Below are 26,943 nucleotides of genomic sequence, written 5' to 3'. Positions count from 1 at the left end.
AGGAGCATTCTGTTCCATGCCTAGGAGCTCTGAACCATGGCTGAGAGTAGCTGGGACACGTTTCTCACACGCCTCGAGATTAACCCGCACGGCAACTTTGCTGTCAGTGAAGAGAGACAAGAAAAACCAAAATGCCGTTTGCCCCTCTCAGTGTGGCCCTGAAGGACTGTGTCCAGGCTGGAGTTCTGTTCCCGCCGTACCATCCTCCCCCAGATTGTCCTTTCTGAGCTCCAGCCAGGTGATGCTAAACACTCAGGTGGGAAAGAAGAAAATCTACAATAATGTGTTTCAAACAAAACTGGTTTATTTGACATCTATCCAGAATATTAAACTCCAGCCCAGTTATAGGGGTTAATAACATCAGCAGAAACAAACCCCAACTGTCAGAATGAACATGGTTCAGTCCTGGATGTGATTAACAGCAGCAATAACAGCAGAATCCAACCCCTGCAGTCACGTGTGAACTCGCTGGTGTGTCAGCAGGTTGGATGACTGAGTGAATCCATTCCCACACTCAAAGCAGGTGAACGGCCTCTCCCCGGTGTGAATACGCTGGTGTCTCAGTAGGTGGGATGACTGAGTGAATCCCTTCCCACACTCGGAGCAGGTGAACGGCCTCTCTCCAGTGTGAACTCGTTGGTGATTCAGCAGGCTGGATGAATTAGTGAATCCCTTCCCACACTCAAAGCAGGTGAACGGTCTCTCCCGTGTGTGAACACGCTGGTGTGTCAGAAGGTCAGATGACTGAGTGAATCCCTTCCCACACTCAGAGCAGGTGAATGGCCTCTCCCCAGTGTGAACTCGCTGGTGTGTCAGCAGGCTGGATGACTGAGTGAATCCCTTCCCACACTCAGAGCAGGTGAATGGCCTCTCCCCAGTGTGAACTCGCTGGTGTCTCAGCAGGCTGAATGACTGAGTGAATCCCTTCCCACACTCAGAGCAGGTGAATGGCCTCTCCCCAGTGTGAATACGCTTGTGTCTCGCTAGGCCAAAGGGTTGGCTGAAGCCTTGTCCACACACAGAACACGTGTACGGTTTCTCCCCGCTGTGAATGGTGCTTTTTGCTTCCATGTTCAGAGGCTGGTGAGATTCAGATCCGGCGAGTCGAGTGACTGTCAGATCTTGAAGTGATGTTTGGTTTGAGCTTACCATCTGTAAATCCTCCCCTTCCATTGCCCTGTAAAATTAACATAAAACAGGGAGCGTGAGAGACAACCCACAGGAAAACAAAGGGAGGTTGTGAAATTCAGCTGAATGAATCTGGTCAATTGTGGGGCCGGCACTAGAAAAAAGTGACCATGAAAGCTGCCGGATTGTCATAAAAACCCAACTGGTTCACTGATGTCCTTCGGGAAGGGAATCCGCCACCTGGTCAGGGCCTACACACAACTCTGGCCTCTATGGGAGGAGAGAGAGAGAGAGAGAGAGAGAGAGGGAGAGGGAGAGGTGGGAGTGGGAAGGGGAGGGGGTGAAGGAAAGGAACTTCATACATCTGCAACTCGACCAGAACTTTGATAGAACCTCCAAAACCCGCAACCTTCACCACCTAGAAGGACAAGGGCAGCTGTTGTATGGGAGCACCATCACATCCAAGTTCCCCTCCAAGTCACACATCATCCTGACTCACATATATTCATCATTGCTGGGTCATAATCCTGGAACTCCTTACCGAACAACATTGTGGGAATACCTTCACCACACGGACTGCAGTAGTTCAAGAAGGCGACTCACCACCCCCTTCTCAACGGGAAACTGGGGATTGGCAATATTTGCTGCTCTTGCAAATGACGCCCACATCCAAAGAATGAATTAAAACAAATCTATAGATGTAAACTGGATTAAAAGCCTGTACAGAAATACTTGTTCCTAAAAGAATACTCTTTTACATTGTACGGACAGTGTCTGTGTAACAACCTAATCTCCCCTATAATCCACCTCCCTTGACAGTCTCACATTGGAAATTGTTGGGTCCTCCTGGGCTCAGAAGTACTGGGGGTTAAACCCAGCAGCTTCTCCTCCATCTCCACTCCAGCTCAAACTGAAACATAGAAACATATAAACATAGAAACACAGAAGATAGGAGCAGGAGTAGGCTATTCGGCACCTCAAGCCTGCTCCGCCATTCAATGCGATCATGGCTGATCATCCAAATTCAGTACCCGGTCCCTGCTTTCTCCCCATATCCCTTGATCCCTTTAGATTTAAGAAATATATCCAATTCCTTCTTGAATATATATTTAATGTATTGGCCTCTACTGCCTTCTGTGGTAGAGAATTCCACAAGTTCACCACTCTCTGGGTGAAGAAATTCCTCCTAATTTCTGTCCTAAATGGCTTACCCCGTATCCTTAGACTGCGACCCCTGGTTCTGGACTCCCCGACCATCAGGAACATCCTTCCTGCATCTAGTCTGTCCAGTCCTGTCAGAATTTTATCAGTTTCAATGAGATCCCCTCTCATTCTTGTAAACTCCAGTGAGTACAAGCCCAATCGTCCCAATCTCTCCTCATACGTCATTCCTGCCATCCCAGGTATCAGCCTGGTGAATCTTCGTTGAACTCTTTCCACGGCAAGAACATCCTTCCTCAGATAAGGCGACCAAAACTGCACACAATACTCAAGATGTGGTCTCACCAACGCCCTGTACAACTGCAGCAAGCCATCCTTGTTCCTGTACTCAAACCCTCTCGCTACGAAGGCCAACATACCATTTGCCTTCTTAACCGCCTGCTGCACCTGCATGCTTACCTTCAGCGACTGGTGCACAAGGACACCCAGGTCTCATTGCACTTCCCCTTCTCCCAATCTATTGCCATTCAGATAATAATCTGCGTTCCTGTGTTTGCCACCAACGTGGATAACCTCACATTTATCCACGTTATACTGCATCTGCCATGCTTCTGCCCAATCACCCAACCTGTCCAAATCATCCTGTAGTTTCTCGGCATCCTCCTCACAGCACACACGCCCACCCAGCTTTGTGTCGTCTGCAAATTTGTAGATATTACATCTAGTTCCCTTGTCTAGATCATTAATACAGGTAGACTATCCTTTATCCGAACTTCCGAAAACCGAAAACCTCTAAAAACCGAAAGTTTTTTCGTTCAGCGTAAGTCGTGTGCACGACCCCGACCCCCGCCGCCGACCCCCACCCCCGACCCCCCCGCCAACCCCGACCCCCGCTGACCACCCCGCCGACCCCCACCCCCCACCCCCCCGCTGACACCGACCCCCGCCGACCCCCGACCCCCGCCCCGACAAATTTCCCAGTCTTATAAAATACCTTCTGAAATCCAAAATTTTCCGAAAACCGAAACACGGCTGGTCCCGAGGTTTTCGGATAAAGGATAGTCTACCTGTATATATTGTGAATAGCTGGGGTCCAAGGACCAATCCCTGCGGTACCCCACTAGTCACTGCCTGCCACTCGGAAAAAGACCCATTTATTCCAACTCTTTGCTTTCTGTCTGCCAACCAGTTCTCTATCCAAGTCAATACCTTGCCCCCAATCCCAGGTGCCTTAACTTTACACACTAATCTCTTATGCGGGACCTTATCGAAAGCCTTCTGAAAGTCCAAATACACAACATCCACTGGTTCTCCCTTATCTATTTTATATACTAGTTACATCCTCAACAATGAAGCAACAAAAAGACCTACACAGGCAGCCAGGGACCTACCTTCCGTCAGCCTGTAATAAAACTCTTCCCCACAGCCGCTGACTAATGGCGGCCGCAGCACCCACAATTCCCCGCGCCCCAGAAACCGCTCTATGCAACATGCCGATTTCCCCGCTGAGAGTGCGCATGCTCCCCAGGGCCGCGGGCCATTCTGGGAGCCTGGCTCCTGTCCTTTGTCCAGAGTTGGACTCGGTGTAAACAGCTGAAGAAACCGGGAAGCGGCGGCTCGGATGGGAGAGGCGCTGCACCCTGGGTTTCCTGGTGCCGGGGCCCTGGCCGCACGTCCACCAGGCCCAGCCGCCCTGATTCTGATTGAGTTTTTGATGAGGTAACAGAGAGGGTTGATGAGGGCAATGTGGTTAACGTGGTGTACATGGATTTCCAAAAGGCGTTCGACAAGTGCCACATTATAGACTTGCCAGCAAAGTTGAAGCCCATGGAATAAAAGGGACAGTGGCAGCATGGATACGAAATTGGCAAAGTGACAGAAAACAGAGAGCAGTGGTGAACGGTTGTTTTTCGGACTGGAAGAAGGTATACAGTGGTGTTCCCCAGGGGTCAGCACTAGGACCACTGCTTTACTTGATATATATTAATGACTTAGACTTGGATGTACAGCGCACAATTTCAAAATTTGCAGATGACACAAAACTTGGAAGTAAAGTGACCAGTGAGGAGGATAGTGATAGACTTCAAGGAGACATGGACAGGCTGGTGGAATGGGCGGACACGTGGCAGATGAAATTTAACGCAGAAAAGTGCGAAGTGACACATTTTGGTAGGAAGAACCAAGTGAGGCAATATAAACTAAAGGGTACAATTCTAAAATGTGTGCATGAACAGAGAGACCTGGGGGTATGTGTGCACAAATCGTTGAAGGTGGCAGGGCAGGTTGAGAAAGTGGCAAAAAAAGCATATGGGATCCTGGGCTTAATAAATAGAGGCATAGAGTCCAAAAGCAAGGAGGTTATGATGAACCTTTATAAAACACTGGTTCGGCCTCAACTGGAGTATTGTGTCCAATTCTGGGCCCCACACTTTATGAAGGTTGTGAAGGCCTCAGAGAGGGTGCAGAAAAGATTTACAAGAATGGTTCCAGGGATGAGGGACTTCAGTTACGTGGATAGACTGGAGAAGCTGGGGTTGTTCTCCTCAGAGCAGAGAGGTTGAGAGGAGGTTTGATAGAGGTGTTCAAAATCACGAGGGGTCAGGACAGAGTAGAGAGAGAGAAACTGTTCCCATTGGCGGAAGGGTCGAGAACCAGAGGACACAGATTTAAGGTGATTGGCAGAAGAACCAAAGGCGACATGAGGAAAAACTTTACTCATTGAGTGGTTAGGATCTGGAATGCACTGCCTGAGAGGGAGGTGGAGGCAGATTCAATCACAGCTTTCAAAAGGGAATTGGATAAGTACCTGAAGTAAAGAAATTTGCAGGGTTACGGGGAAAGGGCGGGGAGTGGGACTAGCTGAAGTGGTCTTGCAGAGAGCTGGCATGGGCTCGACGGGCTGAATGGCCTCCTTCTGTGCTGTAACCATTCTCTGATTCTATAAAATATTAGAAAGTTTGTTCCACAGAAGCACGAGGTTCATTTGCTTTCATTGATGAATTTAAAAAGTCTCTATTAAAACCTGAGCCAGTGTGTTGTGAGCCAAAGAGCCTTGTGTCCAATGAGGGGAATAAAGACCCAGCGCCTCCCCTGGCCCCGGGCCCTGAACAAGGGACTGGAGAAACTCGCTGCCCTGTGGATCAGACAATCAGCCGGCGCTAGTCCCGCCCCTCGGGCTCCCCGATTGGTTGGAGGATCTGCCCCCGCTCGCTCCCTATTGGTCGGAAGCTCCCGTCAATCAGGCCCTGGGCCCAGGTCACGTGTCCCCAAGGAGCGCACGTGCTCCGTCCAACTGACGCCGCTCGGTTCCGGGGCCTCGCGGACTCTCAGGTTTTTCTGTTTCTCTTTATTCTCTCCCGATCCACCCCTCCCCCACCACCCCCGCGCGATTCTCCACCCAATCGGAGCGGAGAAAACTCACTTTGCGCCACCGATCGCGACTCTGGACCCGACACCAAGGCCTTTCCCCGGAATGGCCCGCGCCGACTCTGGCCGGCAGGATCTGAGTGCGCAGGCGCAGCTCTGAGTGGGGGAGGGGGGTTGGTCTTCTCTGGGCATGCGCGGTTGTTGCCCTTGGTGATCGGGAGAGGTCGCTGTGCCGGACTCGGTCCAAACCGCCGCTCCCTCTGCGCATGCGCGGACTATCGTCTGTCAATCAACCATCAGCCAGAAGAGGTCGCTGGTGAGACCAGTGAAGAAAGAAAGACTTGCATTTCTATAGCGCCTTTCACCACCACCGGACGTCCCAAAGCGCTTTACAGCCAATGAAGTACTTTTGAAGTGTAGTCACTGTTGTCATGTAGGAAATGTGGCAGTCAAACAGCGCACAGCAAGCTCCCACAAACAGCAATGTGATGATGACCAGATAATCTATCTTTTTGTTAACTCTGTTTCTCCCTCTATGGATGTTGCCTGGCCTGCTGAGTGTTTCCAGCATTTCCTGTTGTTATTTCAGATTTCCAGCTTCCGCAGTATTGTGCTATTATCCTTTTGTTACATTGATTGAGGGATAAACATTGGCTAGGACACCTGGGATATTTCCCCTGCTCTTTCCCACATTACAACAGTGACTACACCTCAAAAGTACTTCATTGGCTGTAAAGCACTTCAAGACGTCTGCTGGTCATGAAAGCACTATATAAATGCAAGTCTTTCTTTCTCAAAATAGTGTCATGGGATCTTTTACATCCACCTGAGAGAGCAGACAGGGCCTCAGTTTAATGTCTCATCCGAAAGACGCCACCTCTGACAGTGCCTCAGTACTGCACTGGAGTGTCAGCCTGAATTTTTGTGCTCAAGTCTCTGGAGTGGGACTTGAACCCAGAACCTTATGCCTCAGAGGCAAGAGTGCTACCATAGAGTCATAGATTTATACAGCACAGAAAGCGGCCCTTCGGCCCATCGTGTCTGCGCCAGCCATCAAGCCCTGTCTATTCTAATCCCATTTTCCAGCACTTGGTCCGTAGCCTTGTATGCTAGGGCATTTCAAGTGCTCATCTAAATGCTTCCTGAATGTTGGGAGGGTTCCTGCCTCTACCACCCTTTCAGGCAGTGAGTTACAGATTCCAACCACCCTCTGGGTGAAAAAGCTTTTCCTCAAATCCCGTCTAAACCTCCTGCCCCTTACCTTGAAACTATGCCCCCTGGTTATTGACCCCTCTACTAAGGGGAAAAGTTCCTTTCTATCTATCCTATCTATGCCCCTCATAATTTTGTACACCTCAATCAGGTCCCCCTTCAGCCTTCTCTGCTCTAAGGAAAACAACCCCAGCCTGTCCAGTCTCTCTTCATAGCTGAAGCGCTCCAGCCCAGGTAACACCCTGGTGAATCTCCTCTGCACCCTCTCCAATGCAATCACATCCTTCCTATAGTGTGGCAACCAGAACTGCACACAGTATTCCAGCTGTGGCCTAACTAGCGTTTTGTACAGCTCCATCATAACCTCCCTGCTCTTATATTCTATGCCTCGGCTAATGAAGGCAAGTATCCCATATGCCTTCTTAACCACCTTATCTAGCTGTCCTGCTGCCCTCAGGGATCTATGTACATGCACACCAAAGTCCCTCTGATCCTCTGTCCTTCCTAGGGTTCTACCATTCATTGTGTATTCCCTTGTTAGTCCTCCCAAAATGCATCACCTCACACTTTTCAGGGTTAAATTCCATTTGCCACTGTGCTGCCCATCTAACCAACCCGTCTATATTCTCATGCAGCCTGAGGCTTCCCTCCTCACCACTCCACCAATTTTCGTGTCATCTGCGAACTTACTGATCATACCTCCTACATTCATATCTAAATCATTGATGTACACTACAAACAGCAAAGGACCCAGACCCTGTGGTACACCACTGGACACAGTCTTCCAGTCACAAAAACAACCTTTGACCATCACCCTCTACCTCCTGCCACTAAGCCAATTTTGGATCCAATGTGCCAAATTGCCCTGGATCCCATGGGCTCTTACCTTCTTGACCAGTCTCCCATGTGGGGCTTTGTCAAAAGCCTTACTGAAGTCCATGTAGACTGCATCAACTGGACTGCCCTCATCCACACACCTAGTCATCCCCATTGAAAAATTCAATCAAATTGGTTAGACATTGCGGTGTATGTAACCTGTTCCCCCTTAAGAGAACTTAAGCCTGTTCCACCTTAAGAGATGTACTACTTTCTCTGGCTGCTGTATACGTAGTACCGGTGGTGACCACCGGTATATAAGCACTGTGTAGTAAGATTGTATTTCAGATAGTCCTGACCTCCAACCAGTAAAGGCCTGTTGAACTTTAATCTTGTACCCTGTGTGTTATTAATTACAACTAGAACACACAGACTTTACAGTGGCGACGAGTCAGATTCTTACCCTGCGGCAGTTATATCCACGGCGGCTTCGTCCACAGAACGGACGTCGAAGAGAGGTTTCCACCCTCATCACCCTGCTGGAAGACACGTCGCGCGGCAGACATCGAGAGACCAGAGTGCAGAAGACATCCTGAACTCGAAGCCTCCATCAGCGGCTGTCAGCTATCTTCTTTCTACCTCGGTAGTGGGTAAGCCGGGCAGCGACGCGACCAGAAAATTGGCCGCGTTGGCTGTACAGATGGGGAGGGAAGACGGAGGAATAAGGGCGGTGAGATCGATCGCGACCGGAGATAAGGGCCGGGCCGCATTCGGGCCGAAAGGCGCAGCGCGGGGGCATCGATCGTGGCTGGTGATAAGGGCCGGGCCGCATTCGGGCTAAAAAGGCGCAGCGTCTGGGGGCAACTGAAGGTGCGAGAGCCGCGGTGAAGCGGAGACAGCGTCGGGGGAAGGGTGAAGACTGCCAAGCACGGGAAAACCACCATTTTGTAGGCGGAGGACGAAGACAAGAGCGTGGAAGCCGCCATCTTGGATAAAAATAAAAATAAATTAAATTGCAACGATGCCTAAACATGGGAACATTAACACCTTTCATAGCAACATCGAAGATTGGGCTATGTATGTAGAACGCATACAAAATTATTGTAAAGCAAATAAAATCCCAGATGCAGAGAAAGCACTAACATTATTAAACTTAATGGGTGCGAAGACATGCGGGCAATTGAAACACCTTGTTCACCAGATGAACCGGCAGATAAGACGTTCGAGGAGATTGTTACTGTCCTGAAAAATCACCTAAACCCCACGCCGCTGATGCTAGCGGAACGATTTAAATTTTACAGCAGAAGGCAGCTGAAGGATGAAAGCAATGCTGAATATTTAATGGAATTGCGTAAGCTAGCAAAGTACTGTCAATTCGGAATGAGATTGACAGAGGCGCTACGAGATAAATTTGTGTGTGGTTTATTAAAAGAAGATACACAAAAGCGATTGCTCGAGGAGAATGAGCTGACGCTTGAGAAAGCGGTCACTATGGCAGCAGCACACGAAGCCGCAGCGAGAGGCACGGCAGTAATGCAGCTATGGTCACCGGAACTCAGTACAAATAAATTGGGTTTGAGTACTGTAAAATGTTATCGTTGCGGAAAGACAACGCATGATCAGAACCAGTGTTGGTTTAAAAACCAAGAATGCAGAACATGTGGCAGGCTTGGCCACATAGCTAAAGTATGCCGGTCAGGAAAGAAGACCAGCAACAAAAAGTCATCGCAAGGAAAATACATAAAGGTACACAAGGTGACAAAGAACAGTTCGACCGAACAGAAGTCAGATTCAGACGCTAGCAGTAATGAACTGGGTAGCTTAAGAGTACACAACGTTGGTAAGGATGCAGCTCTCCAGACAATTTGGGTCACCCTTCAGATAGCAGGAGTCCAAGTAAAGATGGAATTGGACACTGGATCGGCATTGACGGTCATGAATAAGAAAGATTACAAAAGGTTATTCCAACATATTCCCCTACGGGATACGGAGATTATATTGAAAACATACACGGGGCAAAGAGTGTACCCCGCCGGAAAGATAGAGGTAAAAGTGGTCCACAAGGGCGAAGAAAGCCAAGTAATGGACTTATATGTGCTACCTGAAGGAGGTCCACCACTACTGGGACGGGAGTGGATTAGGAAAATGTATATGGACTGGCACTCCTTGAAGGCACTAACGGTAGATTCCGGGGAAACAGATGTCAAACCTAAAAGATTGTCCAGAATATTGGATGATGCTAAAGAGGTGTTCCAGCAGGGACTGGGAACACTGAGAGGAATTACGGCAAACATCAAGATTGATGAACATGCACAACCAAAATGTTTTAAATCCAGACCGGTACCCTATGCAATACGACCTACTGTAGAAGCGGAACTGGAAGCGCTAGAACATTCAGGTGTACTGTCTAAGGTAGATTGGAGTGAGTGGGCTACGCCCATTGCTCCCGTTATGAAACGTCCTTCGAGCAACAAGCCAGGAGAACCAGGGAAGGTTCGCATCTGTGGAGATTTCAAAATCACCATTAATCCGGTGCTTCACACGGTGCAGTATCTGCTTCCGCGGATTGAGGATATTTTTGCTTCGTTGTCTGGCGGGAAACACTTCACCAAGATAGACCTGGTGCAGGCGTACTTGCAGATGGAGGTTGAAGAAGAGTCACGCCAATACCTCACGATCAACACGCATTGAGGTTTGTACCGGTACAATAGACTGGTTTTTGGAGTGGCATCGGCTCCAGCAATTTGGCAGAGGGCCATGGAGCAGGTATTACAGGGAATTCCAGGCACACAATGTTACCTGGACGATACTCTGATTACAGGTGATTGTGATGAAGAACACCTCGCAAACTTGGAACTGGTGCTCAACAGGCTGAAAGAGTATGGACTTAGAGTTAATCGGCAGAAATGTGAGTTCTTCCAGAAGTGGATCTCGTACTGTGGTCATGTCATTGACCGGGAGGGGCTTCATAAGTCTCCTGACAAGATAGAGGCAGTTGTAAAGGCTCCCGCTCCGGATAATGTCTCTCAGTTGAGGTCGTTTCTAGGATTGATTAACTATTACCATAAATTTCTACCAAATCTATCCACGGTACTGCACCCGCTAAACGCTCTTTTACAGAAGGGGGTACCATGGGAATGGAGCGAAAACTGTAAGAAGGCATTTCGCAAAAGCAAAGAATTGATCACCTCAGAGGAAGTGTTGGCTCACTTCAACCCGACACTGCCTATTCGGTTGGCTTGTGATTCTTCTCCATATGGTATTGGGGCAGTACTCTCACACAAGTTGCCAAATGGCACGGAAAGGCCAGTCGCGTTTGCATCCAGATCATTGACCTCCGCTGAGCGCAACTATGTGCAGATCGATAGGGAGGCTCTCAGCCTTGTATGGGGAGTGAAGAAGTTTAATCATTACCTGCAGGGCCAAAAATTCACACTTCTGACAGACCATCAGCCGTTGGTATCCATTTTTAACCCTAAGAAGGGTGTTTCAGTGATGACAGCACAGCGTCTCCAGAGATGGTCCCTTTTCCTAGGGGCACATCAATACCAAATAGAATTCAAAGGTACGAAGCAGCATGGCAATGCTGATGGGCTGTCGTGCCTGCCACTACCTGAAGAAGAAGAAACGACGAAAGTTGACCCTGTTGAGTTATTTCATTCGACCATCATCGAGTGTTTACCAGTCACCAATGCAAGTATTGAAAGAGAAACCAGGAATGACCCGACACTGTCCAGAGTCTACGAGGTGACAGTGAAAGGATGGCCAACACGTGGTGATCCTCTGTTACCGGCATTCTCGGCAAGGCGAGACCAGCTGTCCGTCTGCCATGCTACTTTGATGTATGGGACAAGAGTGATTATTCTTCCCAAGTTAAGGGAAAGAGTTCTAAAAGAACTGCATGAAGGTCATCTGGGGGGAGTTAAGATGAAAAGTCTTGCTAGGGCTTATGTATGGTGGCCGGGTATTGACCAACAGATAGAGGAGTTGACGAAAAGCTGCGCTGGGTGCCAAAAAGTGCAAAATGCACCTCCGATCGCACCACTACACCCATGGGAATGGCCTTCAGCCCCATGACAACGCGTACATATTGACTTTGCTGGTCCATTCATGGACTCCATGTTCCTAATTGCGGTGGACGCACATTCCAAATGGCCAGAAGTGATCAAGATGAATACCACTACTTCAGAAAAGACAATTGCGGTGTTAAGAACAATATTCGCAAGGAGCGGATTGCCAGAACAGATCTGTTCGGACAACGGACCACAGTTCGTGTCGGAAGAATTCCAAAAATTCTTAAAGAAGAATGGGGTGAAACATTATACCTCTGCCCCATATCATCCGGCGACAAACGGGTTGGCCGAGAGATTTGTCCAAACATTCAAAAAGGCAATAAAGGCCATGAACGATGACCAGATTCCGCTACAGCACAAGGTGGACAATTTCCTAATGGCATATCGAAACGCCGCTCATGCAGTGACTAACCAAAGTCCTGCCATGATGTTTTATAACAGGAGGTTGCGGTCCAGGTTGGACTTGTTAAAACCAAATGTGTGGAGGGAAGTGGAAAACAAACAGTTCCGGTATATTAATAACAAGTCCACTCGAAGTTTCGAAGTAGGACAACCAGTGTTGGCAAGGGGCTATGGAAACGAAAAATGGCAGCCCGGAACAATTCGGGCCAGACAAGGACCTCTGATGTACACAGTAGATATTGGTAACAATGTGATAAGGCGTCATGCGGATCAACTGGTAGAATCAAGAGCAAGGGTCGAACCCATGGTTGCGACAGAGACAACTGTGGAAGACGTTAATGAACCTGAAGCATCTACCTCGGCAAGGACTGTACCTGATGATGACGTCCAATACATAGGAAACCAACAAGCAGAGTCACCTCAGCAACAAGAATCAGAGACCACTGAAAGGCATTATCCAGACCGAATCTGACGGCCTCCTGAGAGACTGAACCTTTGAACTGTTTATACCTGAAGTTATATATATGTATATATGTTATGATGTTATGTTAAATGGGGATATGACTATTAAGCTAAAAAGGGAGGATTGTGGTGTATGTAACCTGTTCCCCCTTAAGAGATGTACTACTTTCTCTGGCTGCTGTATACGTAGTACCGGTGGTGACCACCGGTATATAAGCACTGTGTAGTAAGATTGTATTTCAGATAGTCCTGACCTCCAACCAGTAAAGACCTGTTCAACTTTAATCTTGTACCCTGTGTGTTATTAATTACAACTAGAACACACAGACTTTACAGACATGAGCTCCCCGCTGACAAAGCCATGCTGACTATCCTTGATTAATCCTTGCCTCTCCAAGTGGAGACTAATTCTGTCCCTCAGAATTTTTTCCAATAATTTCCCTACCACTGATGTTCGGCTCACTGGCCTGTAATTCCCTGGTTTATCCCTACTACTACACTTCTTGAATAATGGTACTACGTTAGCTGTTCTCCAGTCCTCTGCCACCTCCCCTGTGGCCAGAGAGGTTCTGAAAATTTGTGTCAGAGCCCCTGCAATCTCCTCCCTTGCCTCACAGAGCAGGCTGGGATACATCTCGTCTGGGCCTGGGGGTTTATCCACTTTTAAGCCCGCTAAAACCACTAGTACCTCCTCCCTCTCAATGCTAATTTGTTCAAGTATATCACAATCCCCCTGCCTGATTTCTATGCCTGCATCGTCCTTCTCCATAGTGAACACAGATGCAAAATATTAATTTAAAACCTCACCTACATCTTCTGGCTCTACACACAGATTGCCACTTTGGTCCCTAATGGGCTCTACTCTTTCCCTGGTTATCCTCTTGCCCTTAATATACTAATAAAACACCTTGGGATTTTCCTTTATTTTGCCTGCCAGTGTTTTTTCATGACCCCTCTTCATTCTCCTAATTACTTTTTTAAGTACACCCCTGCACTTTCTATGCTCCTCTAGGGCTTCCACTGTTTTTAGTCCTTTGTATCTGCCAAAAGCCTCCCTTTTTTTCCTAAACCATTCTTCTATGTCCCTTGACATCCAGGGTTCCCTGGGCTTGTTGGTCCCACCCTTTACCTTTACGGGAACATGTTGGCATTGTACTCTCTCTATTTCCTTTCTGAAAGACTCTCACTGCTCTGATGTGGATTTTCCTACAAGTAGCTGATCCCAGTCCACTTTGGCCAGATCCTGCCTTATATTATAATCGGCCTTCCCCCAATTTAGAACCTTTATTTCCAATCCATGTTTGTCCTTTTCCATAACTACTTTAAATCTCACTGAATTATGGTCACTGTCACCAAAATGCTCTCCTACTAACCCTTCGACCACTTGCCCTGCTACATTCCCTCGAATTAGGTCCAGAACCGCCCCCTCTCTTGTAGGACTTTCTACATGTTGGCTGAAAAAGCTCTCCTGGATGCACTTTAAGAATTCCACACCCTCTAAGCCTTTCACACTCTGACTATCCCAGTTAATATTGGGGAAGTTGAAATCCCCAACAATTATTACCCTCTTATTTCTACACTTCTCTGAGATTTGCCTACATATCTGTTCCTCTATCTCCCCCTTACTGTTTGGGGGCCTATAGTACACGCCCAGCAAAGTGCTTTCCCCATTTTTGTCTTTAAGTTCTACCCATATGGCCTCATTAGAGGAACCTGCTAAGGAATCATCTCTCCTTACAGCAGAAATTGATTCCTTGATTAATATTACTAACCTGATTTTTGGTCAACACTTGAGTATTCACGTTTGCTAAATCTCCGGGAGAAGGAGTCGCTTCACTTGTACTGGTTCCTGGGGCCTGATCACCTTCCCCAGGAGCACGGCCTTGACCCTGACTTTGCTCACTTGTACTGGTTCCTGGGGCCTGAACACCTTCGTCAGGAGCAGGGCCTTGATTCTGGGGGTGTTTTATTGCACCGCTTGGTTTACTTGAGAAGAGCCCCATCAGGGCGAGTGCGGGAGGGTCAGGGGGCTAGTGCGGGAGGGTCAGGGGGTGAGTGCGGGAGGGTCAGGGGTGAGTGCGGGAGGGTCAGGGGGCGAGTGTGGGAGGTTCAATCTCCAGGATCAGTGTGTATCTGAGTCAATGGGACTCTCTGACCTTTCTCCCCAGTCCATCTCCAGGACCAGTGTGTATCTGAGTCAATGGGACTCTCTCTGACCTTTCTCCCCAGTCCATCTCCAGGACCGGTGTGTATCTGAGTCAATGGGACTCTCTCTGACCTTTCTCCCCAGTCCATCTCCAGGTGCAGTGTGTATCCGAGTCAATTGGACTCTCTGAGCTTTCTCCCCGGTCCATCTCCAGGACCAGTGTGTATCTGAGTCAATGGGACTCTCTCTGCCCTTTCTCCCCAGTCCATCTCCTGGACCAGTGTGTATCTGAGTCAATGGGACTTTCTCTGACCTTTCTCCCCGGTCCATCTCCAGGACCAGTGTGTATCTGAGTCAATGGAACTTTCTCTTACCTTTTTCCCCAGTCGATCTCTGGAAGCTCTTTGAATCGGAAGGGTTCTCTCCGGTTGGTACTCACAATCCTGTGCTGGTTCACCTGCTGTTGTTCCTCAGTCTACAATCCCTGTTTACTTCGAGCTGAGCACCTTCCTCAATCACAGCATCATTCACCGGGAGATCTATTTGTGGCAGATCAGAAAATAAGAACAATATTGAAAGCGTGAAATAATGTAATGTAGACTTTTAATCTGCTTACTAATAATTGAATTTCAAGGCCGATTATTTGTTTGATTTTGTCCCTTTCCTCAGATCCCCAGTTCGAGGGCTGTCTGCTTAGTTTGGAGATTTTCCTCACTGTAAATTTCCGGCCTCCTGAGACTCCCCCATTTTCACTGCTCTGGGCGGAAATGCGCCATTTTCTGTGCGGATTTACTAACCGGAGCGGTGACCCTGTGACCCTCCCTCGCTGTGATCTAAACTCGGGGCTGAGCAGCCGCTGTCGGGCCGGGTGCTCAATGGAGCCGAGTTCCCTCAGTCACAGAGCGGGCCCTGTAACCCGGGCAACCAGCCCGTTTCTGACCCTCACTCACCGATCAACCCGCGCCGCCCGGCACTGCGCGGGACGGCAGCGGAGCGGCACTGCGCCTGCGTGGGAGAGAGAACGGGAGTAGCACTGCGCCTGCGCGGGAGAGAAAACTGGAGCTGCACTGCGCCTGCGCAGCAGAGGGAGAAAGGGAGCGGCACTGCGCCTGCGCGGGAGGGAGTAAGTGAGCGGTAGTGCGCCTGCGCGGAAGTGCAAGGAGCGGCACTGCGCCTGCGCGGGAGGGGGAGCCAAAGGATGCGGCACCACGCCTGCGCGGTAGAGAAAGGGAGCGGCACTGCGCCTGCGCGGAAGAGCGATGTCGCAGGAAGGCATCAATATCGCTCCCAGTGCTGGGAGGACTACATCGGAACATATTAACACTGATATGTTCCGATGTAGTTCTCCCACCAGTGGGAGCGATAGTGATGCGTTCGTGCGACATCGCTGTCCCGCGCAGGCGCAGTGCCGCTCTCTTTCTTTCTCCCGCGCAGGCGCAGTGCCGCTCCCTTTTTCGCACTCCCGCGCAGGCGCAGTGCCGCTCCCTTGTTCCGCGCAGGCGCAGTGCCGGGTGGCGCGGGTTGATCGGTGAGTGAGGGTCAGAAACAGGCTGGTTGCCCGGGTTACAGGGCCCGCTCTCTGACTGAGGGAATTCGGCTCCATTCAGCACCCGGCCCGACAGCGGCTGCTCAGCCCCGAGTTTAGATCACAGCGAGGGAGGGTCACAGGGTCACTGCTCCGGTTAGTAACTCCGTACAGAAAATGGCGCATTTCCGCCCAGAGCAGTGAAAATGGGGGAGCCTCAGGAGGCCAGAAATTTACAGTGAGGAAAATCTCCAAACTAAGCACACAGCCCTCGAACTGGGGATCTGAGGAAAGGGACAAAATCAAACTAATACTCGGCCTTGAAATTCAATTATTAGTAAGCAGATTAAAAGTCTACATTACATTATTTCACGCTTTCAATATTGTTCTTATTTTCTGATCTGCCACAAATAGATCTCCCGGTGAATGATGCTGTGATTGAGGAAGGTGCTCAGCTCGAAGTAAACAGGGATTGTAGACTGAGGAACAACAGCAGGTGAACCAGCACAGGATTGTGAGCACCAACCGGAGAGAACCCTTCCGATTCAAAGAGCTTCCAGAGATCGACTGGGGAAAAAGGTAAGAGAAAGTCCCATTGACTCAGATACACACTGGTCCTGGAGATGGACCGGGGAGAAAGGTCAGAGAGAGTCCCATTGACTCAGATACACACTGGTCCTGGAGATGGACTGGGGAGAAAGGGCAGAGAGAGTCCCATTGACTCAGATACACACTGGTCCTGGAGATGGACTGGGGAGAAAGGTCAGAGAGAGTCCCATTGACTCAGATACAGACTGGTCCTGGAGATGGACTGCGGAGAATGGTCAGAGAGAGCCTCATTGACTCCGATACACACTGGTCCTGGACATGGACTGGGGAGAAAGGTCAGAGAGAGTCCCATTGATTAATACAATTGTAATGAAGGATATTAGCTCTGATGATGTGGAATCTGTATGGGTAGAATTGAGAAATACTAAGGGGAAAAAAACATTAGTGGGAGTGGTTTATAGACCTCCAAACAGTAAGGTGGAGGTTGGGGATGGCATTAAAAGGGAAATTAGAGAAGCGTGCAATAAGGGCACAGCAGTCATCATGGGTGACTTTAATCTACATATAAATTGGGCCAACCAAATTAGTAACAATACTGTGGAGGAGGAATTCCTGGAGTGTTTACGGGATGGTTTCCTGGAACAATATGTCGAGGAACCAACCAGAGATCGGGCAATCTTAGACTGGGTATTATGTAACGAGAAGGGATTAATTAGCAATCTTGTTGTACGAGGCCCCTTGGGTCAGAGCGATCATAATATGATCGAATTCTTCATTAGGATGGAGAATGAAGTAGTTGACTCAGAGACTAGGGTCCTCAATTTAAATAAAGGAAACTACGATGGCCTGAGGAGTGAGTTGGGTAGGATTGATTGGGGGATGGCACTCAGAAGGTTGACGGTGGATAGGCAATGGTAAACATTCAAAATGGATGAGATACAGAATTTGTTCATCCCAGCTTGGCATAAAAATAAAACAAAAAAGGTGACTCAACCATGGCTAACAAGGGAAATTAGGGATAGCATAAGATCCAAGGAGAGGACATATAAATTGGCCAGAAAAAGCAACAATCCTGAGGATTGGGAGCAGTTTAGGATTCAACAAAGGAGGACAAAGAGATTAATTAAGAAAGGGAAAATAGAATATGCGAGTAAGCTAGCACGGAACATAAAAACTGACTGTAAAAGCTTTTATAGATATGTGAAGAGAAAAAGATTGGTGAAGTCAAGCGCAGGTCCCTTGCAGTCAGAATCAGGGGAATTTATAATGGGAAACAAAGAAATGGCAGACCAACTAAATACATACTTTGGTTCTGTCTTCACAAAGGAGGACACAAATAACCTCCCAGAGCTGCCGGGGAACATAGGGTCTGATGAAAGGGAGGAACTGAAAGAAATCAGTATTTGTAGGGAAATTGTAGTGTATGTAACCTGTACCACCTTAAGAGGATACCTTAAGGTGATGGACTACTTTTTGATGGCTCCTGTACATTGTAGTACCAGTGGTCACCACACCGGTATATAAATCCTGCGGAGCAAAGTGTATCCCAATTCAGCCCTGACCCTCAATCACTAAAGACCTGTTTAATTATTTCTGTAGTCTGTGTCCTGTTATTCAGCATAACTACATTTGAAAACACAGACTCAACAGAAATGGTGTTAGGAAAATTGATGGGACTGAAGGTCGATAAATCCCCAGGACCTGATAATCTACATCTTAAGGAGGTGGCCCTAGAAACAGTCGATGCATTGCTGGTCATCTTCCAGAACTCGATAGACTCTGGAACAGTACCCATGGATTGGAGGGTAGCTGATGTTACCCCACTATTCAAAAAAGGTGGTAGAGAAAAAGCGGGAAATTATAGACCGGTAAGCCTGACATCGGCAGTGGGGAAAATGCTAGAGTCTATTATAAAAGATGTAATAGATGCACTTGAAAAGCAGTGACAGGATCGGACAAAGTCAACATGGATTTAGAAAAGGTAAATCAGGCTTGACTAATCTACTGGAATTTTTTGAGGATGTAACTGGTAAAATAGGTAAGGGAGAACCAGTGGATGTGGTCTTTTTGGACTTTCAAAAGGCTTTCGATAAGGTCCCACATAAGAGATTAGCGTGCAAAATTAAGGCACATGGGATTGGGGGCAAGGTATTGACTTGGATAGAGAACTGGTTGGCGGACAGAAGGCGAAGAGTTGGAATAAACGGGTCATTTTCCGAGTGGCAGGCAGTGACTAGTGGGGTACCGCAAGGATCGGTCCTAGGACCCCAGCTGTTCACAATATATATTAATGATCTGGATGAGGGAATTGGATGTAATATCTCCAAATTTGCAGACGACACAAAGCTGGGTGGGAGGGTAAGCTGTGAGGAGGATGTCGTGAAACTCCAGTACGATTTGGACAGGTTGGCTGATTGGGCAGAAACATGGCAAATGCACTATAATGTGGACAAATGTGAGGTTATCCACTTTGGTGGCAAAAACAGGAAGGCAGATTATTATTTGAATGGCAATAGATTGGGAGAAGGGGAAGTGCAAAGAGACCTGGGTGTTCTTGTGCACCACTCGCTGAAGGTAAGCATGCAGGTGCAGCAGGCGGTTAAGAAGGCAAATGGTATGTTGGCCTTCGTAGCAAGAGGGTTCGAGTACAGGAACAAGGATGTCTTGCTACAGTTGTACAGGGCCTTGGTGAGACCACACCTTGAGTATTGTGTGCAGTTTTGGTCGCCTTACCTGAGGAAGGACGTTATTGCCATGGAAGGAGTGCAGCGAAGATTCACCAGGCTGATACCTGGGATGGCAGGAATGACGTATGAGGAGAGATTGTGTCGATTGGGCTTATACTCACTGGAGTTTAGAAGATTGAGAGGGGATCTCATTGAAACCTATAAAATTCTGTCAGGCCTGGACAGACTAGATGCAGGAAGGATGTTTCTGATGGCCGGGGAGTCCAGAACCAGGGGTCATAGTCTAAGGATAAGGGGTAAGCCATTTAGGACTGAAATGAGGAGGAATTTCTTCACCCAGAGAGTGGTGAACCTGTGGAATTCTCTGCCGCAGTGGGCGGTGGAGGCCAGTTCATTAATTATATTCAAGAAATAGTTGGATATATTTCTTATGGCTAAAGGGATCAAGGGATATGGGGAGAAGGCAGGGACAGGGTACTGAATTTGGATGATCAGCCATGATCTCATTGAATGGCGGAGCAGGCTCGAAGGGCGGAATGGCCCACTCCTGCTCCTATCTTCTATGTTTCTATGACTCAGATGCACACTGGTCCTGGAGATGGACTAGGGAGAAAGGTCAGAGAGAGTCCCATTGACTCAGATACACACTGGTCCTGAAGATGGACTGGGGAGAAAGGTCAGAGAGAGTCCCATTGACTCAGATACACACTGGTCCTGGAGATGGACCGGGGAGAAAGGTCAGAGAGAGTCCCATTGACTCAGATACACACTGGTCCTGGAGATGGACTGGGGAGAAAGGTCAGAGAGAGTCCCATTGACTCAGATACACACTGGTCCTGGAGATGGACGCTCCCGCGCTCGCCCCCTGACCCTCCCGCGCTCGCCCCCTGGCCCTCCCGCGCTCACCCCCTGACCCTCCCGCACTCGCCCCCTGACCCTCCCGCACTCGCCCCCTCATCCTCCCGCACTCGCCCCCTGACCCTCCCGCACTCGCCCCCTGACCCTCCCGCACTCGCCCCCTGACCCTCCCGCACTCGCCCTGATGGGGCTCTTCTCAAGTAAACCAAGCGGTGCAATAAAGCACCCCCAGAATCAAGGCCCTGCTCCTGGGGAAGGTGATCATGCCCCAGGAACCAGTGCAAGTGAGCAATGTCAGGGTCAAGACCCTGCTCCTGGGGAAGGTGATCAGGCCCCTGGAACCAGTACTAGTGAACAAAGTCAGGGTCAAGGCCCTGCTCCTGGGGAAGGTGATCAGGCCCCAGGAACAAGTACAAGTGAAGCGACTCCTTCTCCCAGAGATTTATTAAATGTGAATACTCCAAGAGTTGACCAAAAATCAGGTTAGTAATATTAATCAAGGAGTCAATTTCTGCTGTAAGGAGGGATGATACCTTAGCAGGTTCCGCTAATGAGGTCATATGCGTAGAACTTAAAAACAAAAAGGGGGCAAGCACTTTGCTGGGAGTGTACTATAGGCCCCCAAACAGTAAGGGGGCGATAGAGGAACAGATATGTAGGCAAATCTCAGAGAAGTGTAGAAATAAGAGGGTAATAATTGTTGGGGATTTCAACTTCCCCAATATTAACTGGGATAGTCAGAGTGTGAAAGGCTTAGAGGGTGTGGAATTCTTAAAGTGCATCCAGGAGAGCTTTTTCAGCCAACATGTAGAAAGTCCTACAAGAGAGGGGGCGGTACTGGACCTAATTCGAGGGAATGTAGCAGGGCAAGTGATAGAAGGGTTAGTAGGAGAACATTTTGGTGACAGTGACCATAATTCGGTGAGATTTAAAGTAGTTATGGAAAAGGACAAAGATGGACTGGAAATAAAGGGTCTAAATTGGGGGAAGGCCGATTTTAATATGATAAGGCAGGATCTGGCCAAAGTGGACTGGGATCAGCTACTTGTAGGAAAATCCACATCAGAGCAGTGGGAATCTTTCAGAAAGGAAATAGAGAGAGTACAAAGCTAACATGTTCCCGTAAAGGTCAAGGGTGGGACCAACAAGCCCAGGGAACCCTGGATGCCAAGGGACATACAAGAATGGTTTAGGAAAAAAAGGGAGGTTTTTGGCAGATACAAAGGACTAAAAACAGTGGAAGCCCTAGAGGAGCATAGAAAGTGCAGGGGGGTTCTTAAAAAAAGAAATTAGGAGAACGAAGAGGGGTCATGAAAAAACACTGGCAGGCAAAATAAAGGAAAATCCCAAGGTGTTTTATTAGTATATTAAGGGCAAGAGGATAACCAGGGAAAGAGTAGAGCCCATTAGGGACCAAAGTGGCAATCTGTGTGTAGAGCCAGAAGATGCAGGTGAGGTTTTAAATTAATATTTTGCATCTGTGTTCACTATGGAGAAGGACGATGCAGGCATAGAAATCAGGCAGGGGGATTCTGATATACTTGAACAAATTAGTATTGAGAGGGAGGAGGTACTAGTGGTTTTAGTGGGCTTAAAAGTGGATAAACTCCCAGGCCCAAACGAGATGTATCCCAGCCTGCTGTGTGAGGCAAGGGAGGAGATTGCAGGGGCTCGGACACAAATTTTCAGAACCTCTCTGGCCACAGGGGAGGTGCCAGAGGACTGGAGAACAGCTACCGTCGTACCATTATTCAAGAAGGGTAGCAGTAGGGATAAACCAGGGAATTACAGGCCAGTGAGCCGAACATCAGTGGTAGGGAAATTATTGGAAAAAATTCTGAGGGACAGAATTAATCTCCACTTGGAGAGGCAAGGATTAATGAAGGATAGTCAGCATGGCTTTGTCAGGGGGAGATCATGTCTAACCGATTTGATTGAATTTTTCGATGGGGGTGACTAGGTGTGTGGATGAGGGCAGTCCAGTTAATGTAGTCTACATGGACTTCAGTAAGGCTTTTGACAAAGTCCCACATGGGAGACTGGTCAAGAAGGTAAGAGCCCATGGGATCCAGGGCAATTTTGCACATTGGATCCAAAATTGGCTTAGTGGCAGGAGGCAAAGGGTGATGGGCGAAGGTTGTTTTTGTGACTGGAAGCATATGTCCATTGGTGTACCACAGGGTCTGGGTCCTTTGCTGTTTGTAGTGTACATTAATGATTTAGATATGAATGTAGGAGGTATGATCAGTAAGTTCGCAGATGACACGAAAATGGGTGGAGTGGTAAATAGCGAGGAGGGAAGCCTCAGGCTACAGGAGAATATAGACGATTTGCTTAGATGGGCAGCACAGTGGCAAATGGATTTTAACCCTGAAAAGTGTGAGGTGATGCATTTTGGGAGGACTAACAAGGGAATACACAATGAATGGTAGAACCCTAGGAAGGACAGAGGATCAGAGGGACCTTGGTGTGCATGTACATAGATCCCTGAGGGCAGCAGGACAGCTAGATAAGGTGGTTAAGAAGGCATATGGGATACTTATATTCTATGCCTCGGCTAATGAAGGCAAGAGCAGGGAGGTTATGATGGAGCTGTACCAAACGCTAGTTAGGCCACAGCTGGAATACTGTGTGCAGTTCTGGTTGCCCCACTATAGGAAAGATGTGATTGCATTGGAGAGGGTGCAGAGGAGATTCACCAGGGTGTTACCTGGGCTGGAGCGCTTCAGCTATGAAGAGAGACTGGACAGGCTGGGGTTGTTTTCCTTAGAGCAGAGAAGGCTGAGGGGGGACCTGATTGAGGTGTACAAAATTATGAGGGGCATAGATAGGGTAGATAGAAAGGAACTTTTCCCCTTAGTAGCGGGGTCAGTAAGCAGGGGGCATAGTTTCAAGGTAAGGGGCAGAAGGTTTAGAGGGGATTTGAGGAAAAGCTTTTTCACCCAGAGGGTGGTTGGAATCTGGAACTCACTGCCTGAAAGGGTGGTAGAGGCATTAAATCCTCACAACATTCAAGAAGCATTTAGATGAGCACTTGAAACGCCATAGCATACAATGCTACGGACCAAGTGCTGGAAAATGGGATTAGAATAGACAGGGCTTGATGGCCGGCGCGGACACGATGGGCCGAAGGGCCCCTTTCTGTGCTGTATAAATCTATGACTCTATGGTAGCACTCTTGCCTCAGGCATAAGGTTGTGGGTTCAAGCCCCACTCCAGAGACTTGAACACAAAAATTCAGGCTGACACTCCAGTGCAGTACTGAGGCACTGTCAGAGGTGGCGTCTTTCGGATGAGACATTAAACTGAGGCCCTGTCTGCTCTCTCAGGTGGATGAAAAAGATCCCATGACACTATTTTGAGAAAGAAAGACTTGCATTTATATGGTGCTTTCATGACCAGCAGACGTCTTGAAGTGCTTTACAGCCAATGAAGTACCTTTGAGGTGTGGTCACTGTTGTAATGTGGGAAAGAGCAGTGGAAATATCCCCGGTGTCCTAGCCAATGTTTATCCCTCAATCAATGTAACAAAAGGATAATAGCAAAATACTGTGGATGCTGGAAATCTGAAATAACAACAGGAAATGCTGGAAACACTCAGCAGGCCAGGCAACATCGGTAGAGAGAGAAACAGAGTTAACAAAAAGATAGATTATCTGGTCATTATCACATTGCTGTTTGTGGGAGCTTGCTGTGCGTTATTTGACTGCCGCATTTCCTACATTACAAAAGTGACTACACTTCACAAGTACTTCATTGGCTGTAAAGCACTTTGGGACGTCCAGTGGTGGTGAAAGGTGCTATAGAATTGCAAGTGTTTCTTTCTTCACTGGTCTCACCAGCGACCTCTTCTGGCTGATGGTTGATTGACAGACGATAGTCCGCGCATGCCACAGGGAGCGACGGTTTGGACCGAGTCCGGCACAGAGACCCCTCCCGGTCACCAAGGGGAATAACTGCGCATGCCCAGAGGACACCAACCCCCTCCCCCACTCGGAGCTGCGCCTGCACACTCGGATCCTGCCGGACGGAGTCGGCGCGGGGCATTCCGGGGAAAGGCCTTGGTGTCGGTTCCAGAGTCGCGATCGGTGATGCAAAGTGAGGACCTCCGCTCCGATTAGGTGGAGAATCGCGCGGGGTGGGGGGGGGGAGGGGTGGATCGGGAGAGAATAAAGAGAAATAGAAAAACCTGAGAGTCCGCAAGGCCCCGGACTGAGCGGCGTCAATTTGATGGAGCACGTGATCTCCTTGGGGACACGTGACCTGGGACCACGGCGTGATTGACGGGAGCGTCCGACCAATAGGGAGCGAGTGGGGTGGGGCTGGAGGAGCGAGCCGGTGGCGGGTCCTCCATCCAATCGGGGAGCCCGAGGGGCGGGACTAGCGCCGGCTGATTGTCTGATCCGCAGGGCAGCGAGTTTCTCCAGTCCCTTGTTCAGGGCCAGGGGAGGCTGTGGGCCTTTATTCCCCTCATTGGACACAAGGCTCTTTAGCTCACAACACACTGGCTCAGGTTTTAATAGAGACTTTTTAAATTCATCAATAAAAGCAGATAAACCCCGTGCTTCTGTAGAACAAACTTTGTAATATTTTATAGAATCATAGAATGGTTACAGCACAGAAGGAGGCCATTCAGCCCGTCGAGCCCGTGCCGGCTTCCTGCAAGACCACTTCAGCTAGTCCCACTCCACGCCCTTTCCCCGTAACCCTACAAATTTCTTTACTTCAGGCACTTAATCCAATTCCCAATTGAAAGCCGTGATTGAATCTGCCTCCACCTCCCTCTCAGGCAGTGCATTCCACATCCTAACCACTCGCTGCGTAAAAAAGTTTTTCCTCATGTCGCCTTTGGTTCTTCTGCCAATCACCTTAAATCTGTGTCCTCTGCTTGTTGACCCTTCCGCCAATGGGAACAGTTTCTACTCTCTCCAGACCCCTCATGATTTTGAACTCCTCTATCAAATCTCCTCTCTACCTTCTCTGCTCTAAGGAGAACCACCCCAGCTTCTCGAGTCTATCCACATAACTGAAGTCCCTCATCCCTTATCCCTGGAACCATTCTTGTAAATCTTTTCTGCATCATCTGTAAGGCCTTCACATCCTTCCTAAAGTGCGGGCCCAGAATTGGACACAATACTCCAGTTGAGGCCGAACCAGTGTTTTATAAAGGTTGATCATAACCTCCTTGCTTTTGGACTCTATGCCTCTATTTATTAAACCCAGGATCCCGTATGCTTTTTTTGCCACTTTCTCAACCTGCCCTGCCACCTTCAACGATTTGTGCACACATACCCCCAGGTCTCTCTGTTCATGCACACATTTAAAATTGTACCCTTTAGTTTTTATTGCCTCACTTGGTTCTTCCTACCAAAATGCATCACTTCGCACTTTTCTGCATTAAATTTCATCTGCCACATGTCCGCCCATTCCACCAGCCTGTCTATGTCTTCTTGAAATCTATCACTATCCTCCTCACTGTTAACTTTACTTCCAAGTTTTGTGTCATCTGCAAATTTTGAAATTGTGCCCTGTACACCCAAGTCTAAGTCATTAATATATATCAAGTAAAGCAGTGGTCCTAGTACCAATCCCTGGGGAACACCACTGTATAACTTCCTCCATTCCGAAAAACAACCGTTCACCACGACTCTCTGTTTCCTGTCACTTTGCCAATTTCGTATCCATGCTGCCACTGTCCCTTTTATTCCATGGAATTCAACTTTGCTGGCAAGCCTATTATGTGGCACTTGTCGAACGCCTTTTGGAAATAAATGTACACCACGTTAACCGCATTGCCCTCATCAACCCCCTCTGTTACCTCATCAAAAAACTCAATCAGAATCAGAGCATCTGGGCCCGGCGGACGTGCGGCCAGAGCCCCGGCACCAGGAAACCCAGGGTGCAGCGCCTCTCCCATCCGAGCCGCCGCTTCCCGGTTTCTTCAGCCGGTTCCGCCGAGTCCGAATCAGGAAAAGGACAGGAGCCAGGCTCCCAGAATGGCCCGCGGCCCTGGGGAGCATGCGCACTCTCAGTGGGGAAATCAGCGTATTGGATAGAGCGGTTTCTGGGGCGCGGGGAATTGTGGGTGCTGGGGCCGCCATTAGTCAGCGGCTGTCGGGAAGAGTTTTATTGCAGGCTGACGGAAGGTAGGTCCCTGGCCGCCAGTGTAGGTCTTTTTGTTGCTTCATTGTTGAGGATGTAACTAGTAAAATAGATAAGGGAGAACCAGTGGATGTTGTGCATTTGGACTTTCAGAAGGCTTTCGATAAGGTCCCGCATAAGAGATTAGCGTGTAAAGTTAAGGCACATGGGACTGGGGGCAAGGTATTGACATGGATAGAGAACTGGTTGGCAGACAGAAAGCAAACAGTTGGAATAAACGGGTCTTATTCTGAGTGGCAGGCAGTGACCAGTGGGGTACCACAGGGATCGGTCCTTGGACCCCAGCTATTCACAATATATATTAATGATCTAGACAAGGGAACTAGATGTAATATCTCCAAATTTGCAGACGACACATAGCTGGGTGGGCGTGTGTGCTGTGAGGAGGATGCTGAG

At 48.6% G+C, this 26,943-nt stretch overlaps 1 protein-coding gene across 2 annotated transcripts; it reads right to left on the bottom strand.

The window, feature by feature from the left end:
- Positions 1 to 284: 284 nt before the first annotated feature.
- Positions 285 to 15,786, bottom strand: LOC147091907 (uncharacterized). 2 transcript variants are annotated; one of them, XM_085976922.1, is made up of 3 exons: positions 15,717 to 15,786; positions 15,141 to 15,305; positions 285 to 1,177 (listed from the first exon to the last, which is right to left on the bottom strand). In XM_085976922.1, exon 3 carries the CDS (start codon positions 1,171 to 1,173, stop codon positions 454 to 456), a length of 720 nt encoding a protein of 239 aa, XP_085833048.1. In that variant the 5' UTR covers positions 1,174 to 1,177; positions 15,141 to 15,305; positions 15,717 to 15,786; the 3' UTR covers positions 285 to 453. The 2 variants fall into 2 exon arrangements, with proteins under 2 accessions (XP_085833048.1, XP_085833049.1); XM_085976923.1 differs by having other exon boundaries at positions 15,564 to 15,753.
- Positions 15,787 to 26,943: the final 11,157 nt, after the last annotated feature.

This window comes from Somniosus microcephalus, unplaced genomic scaffold (assembly GCF_052327205.1).
Source record: "Somniosus microcephalus isolate GS21.2 unplaced genomic scaffold, FLI_Smic_1.0 unresolved_chr3, whole genome shotgun sequence".
NCBI classification, from domain to species: Eukaryota; Metazoa; Chordata; class Chondrichthyes; order Squaliformes; family Somniosidae; genus Somniosus; species Somniosus microcephalus.
Note: the sequence above shows the minus strand (reverse complement) of the source record. Positions and strands in the feature narration are given on the sequence as shown.

What these genes read in the sequence shown, in the direction of transcription:
- LOC147091907 (XM_085976922.1), bottom strand. Translation starts at nt 1,173, where the DNA reads ATGGAAGGGGAGGATTTACAGATGGTAAGCTCAAACCAAACATCACTT.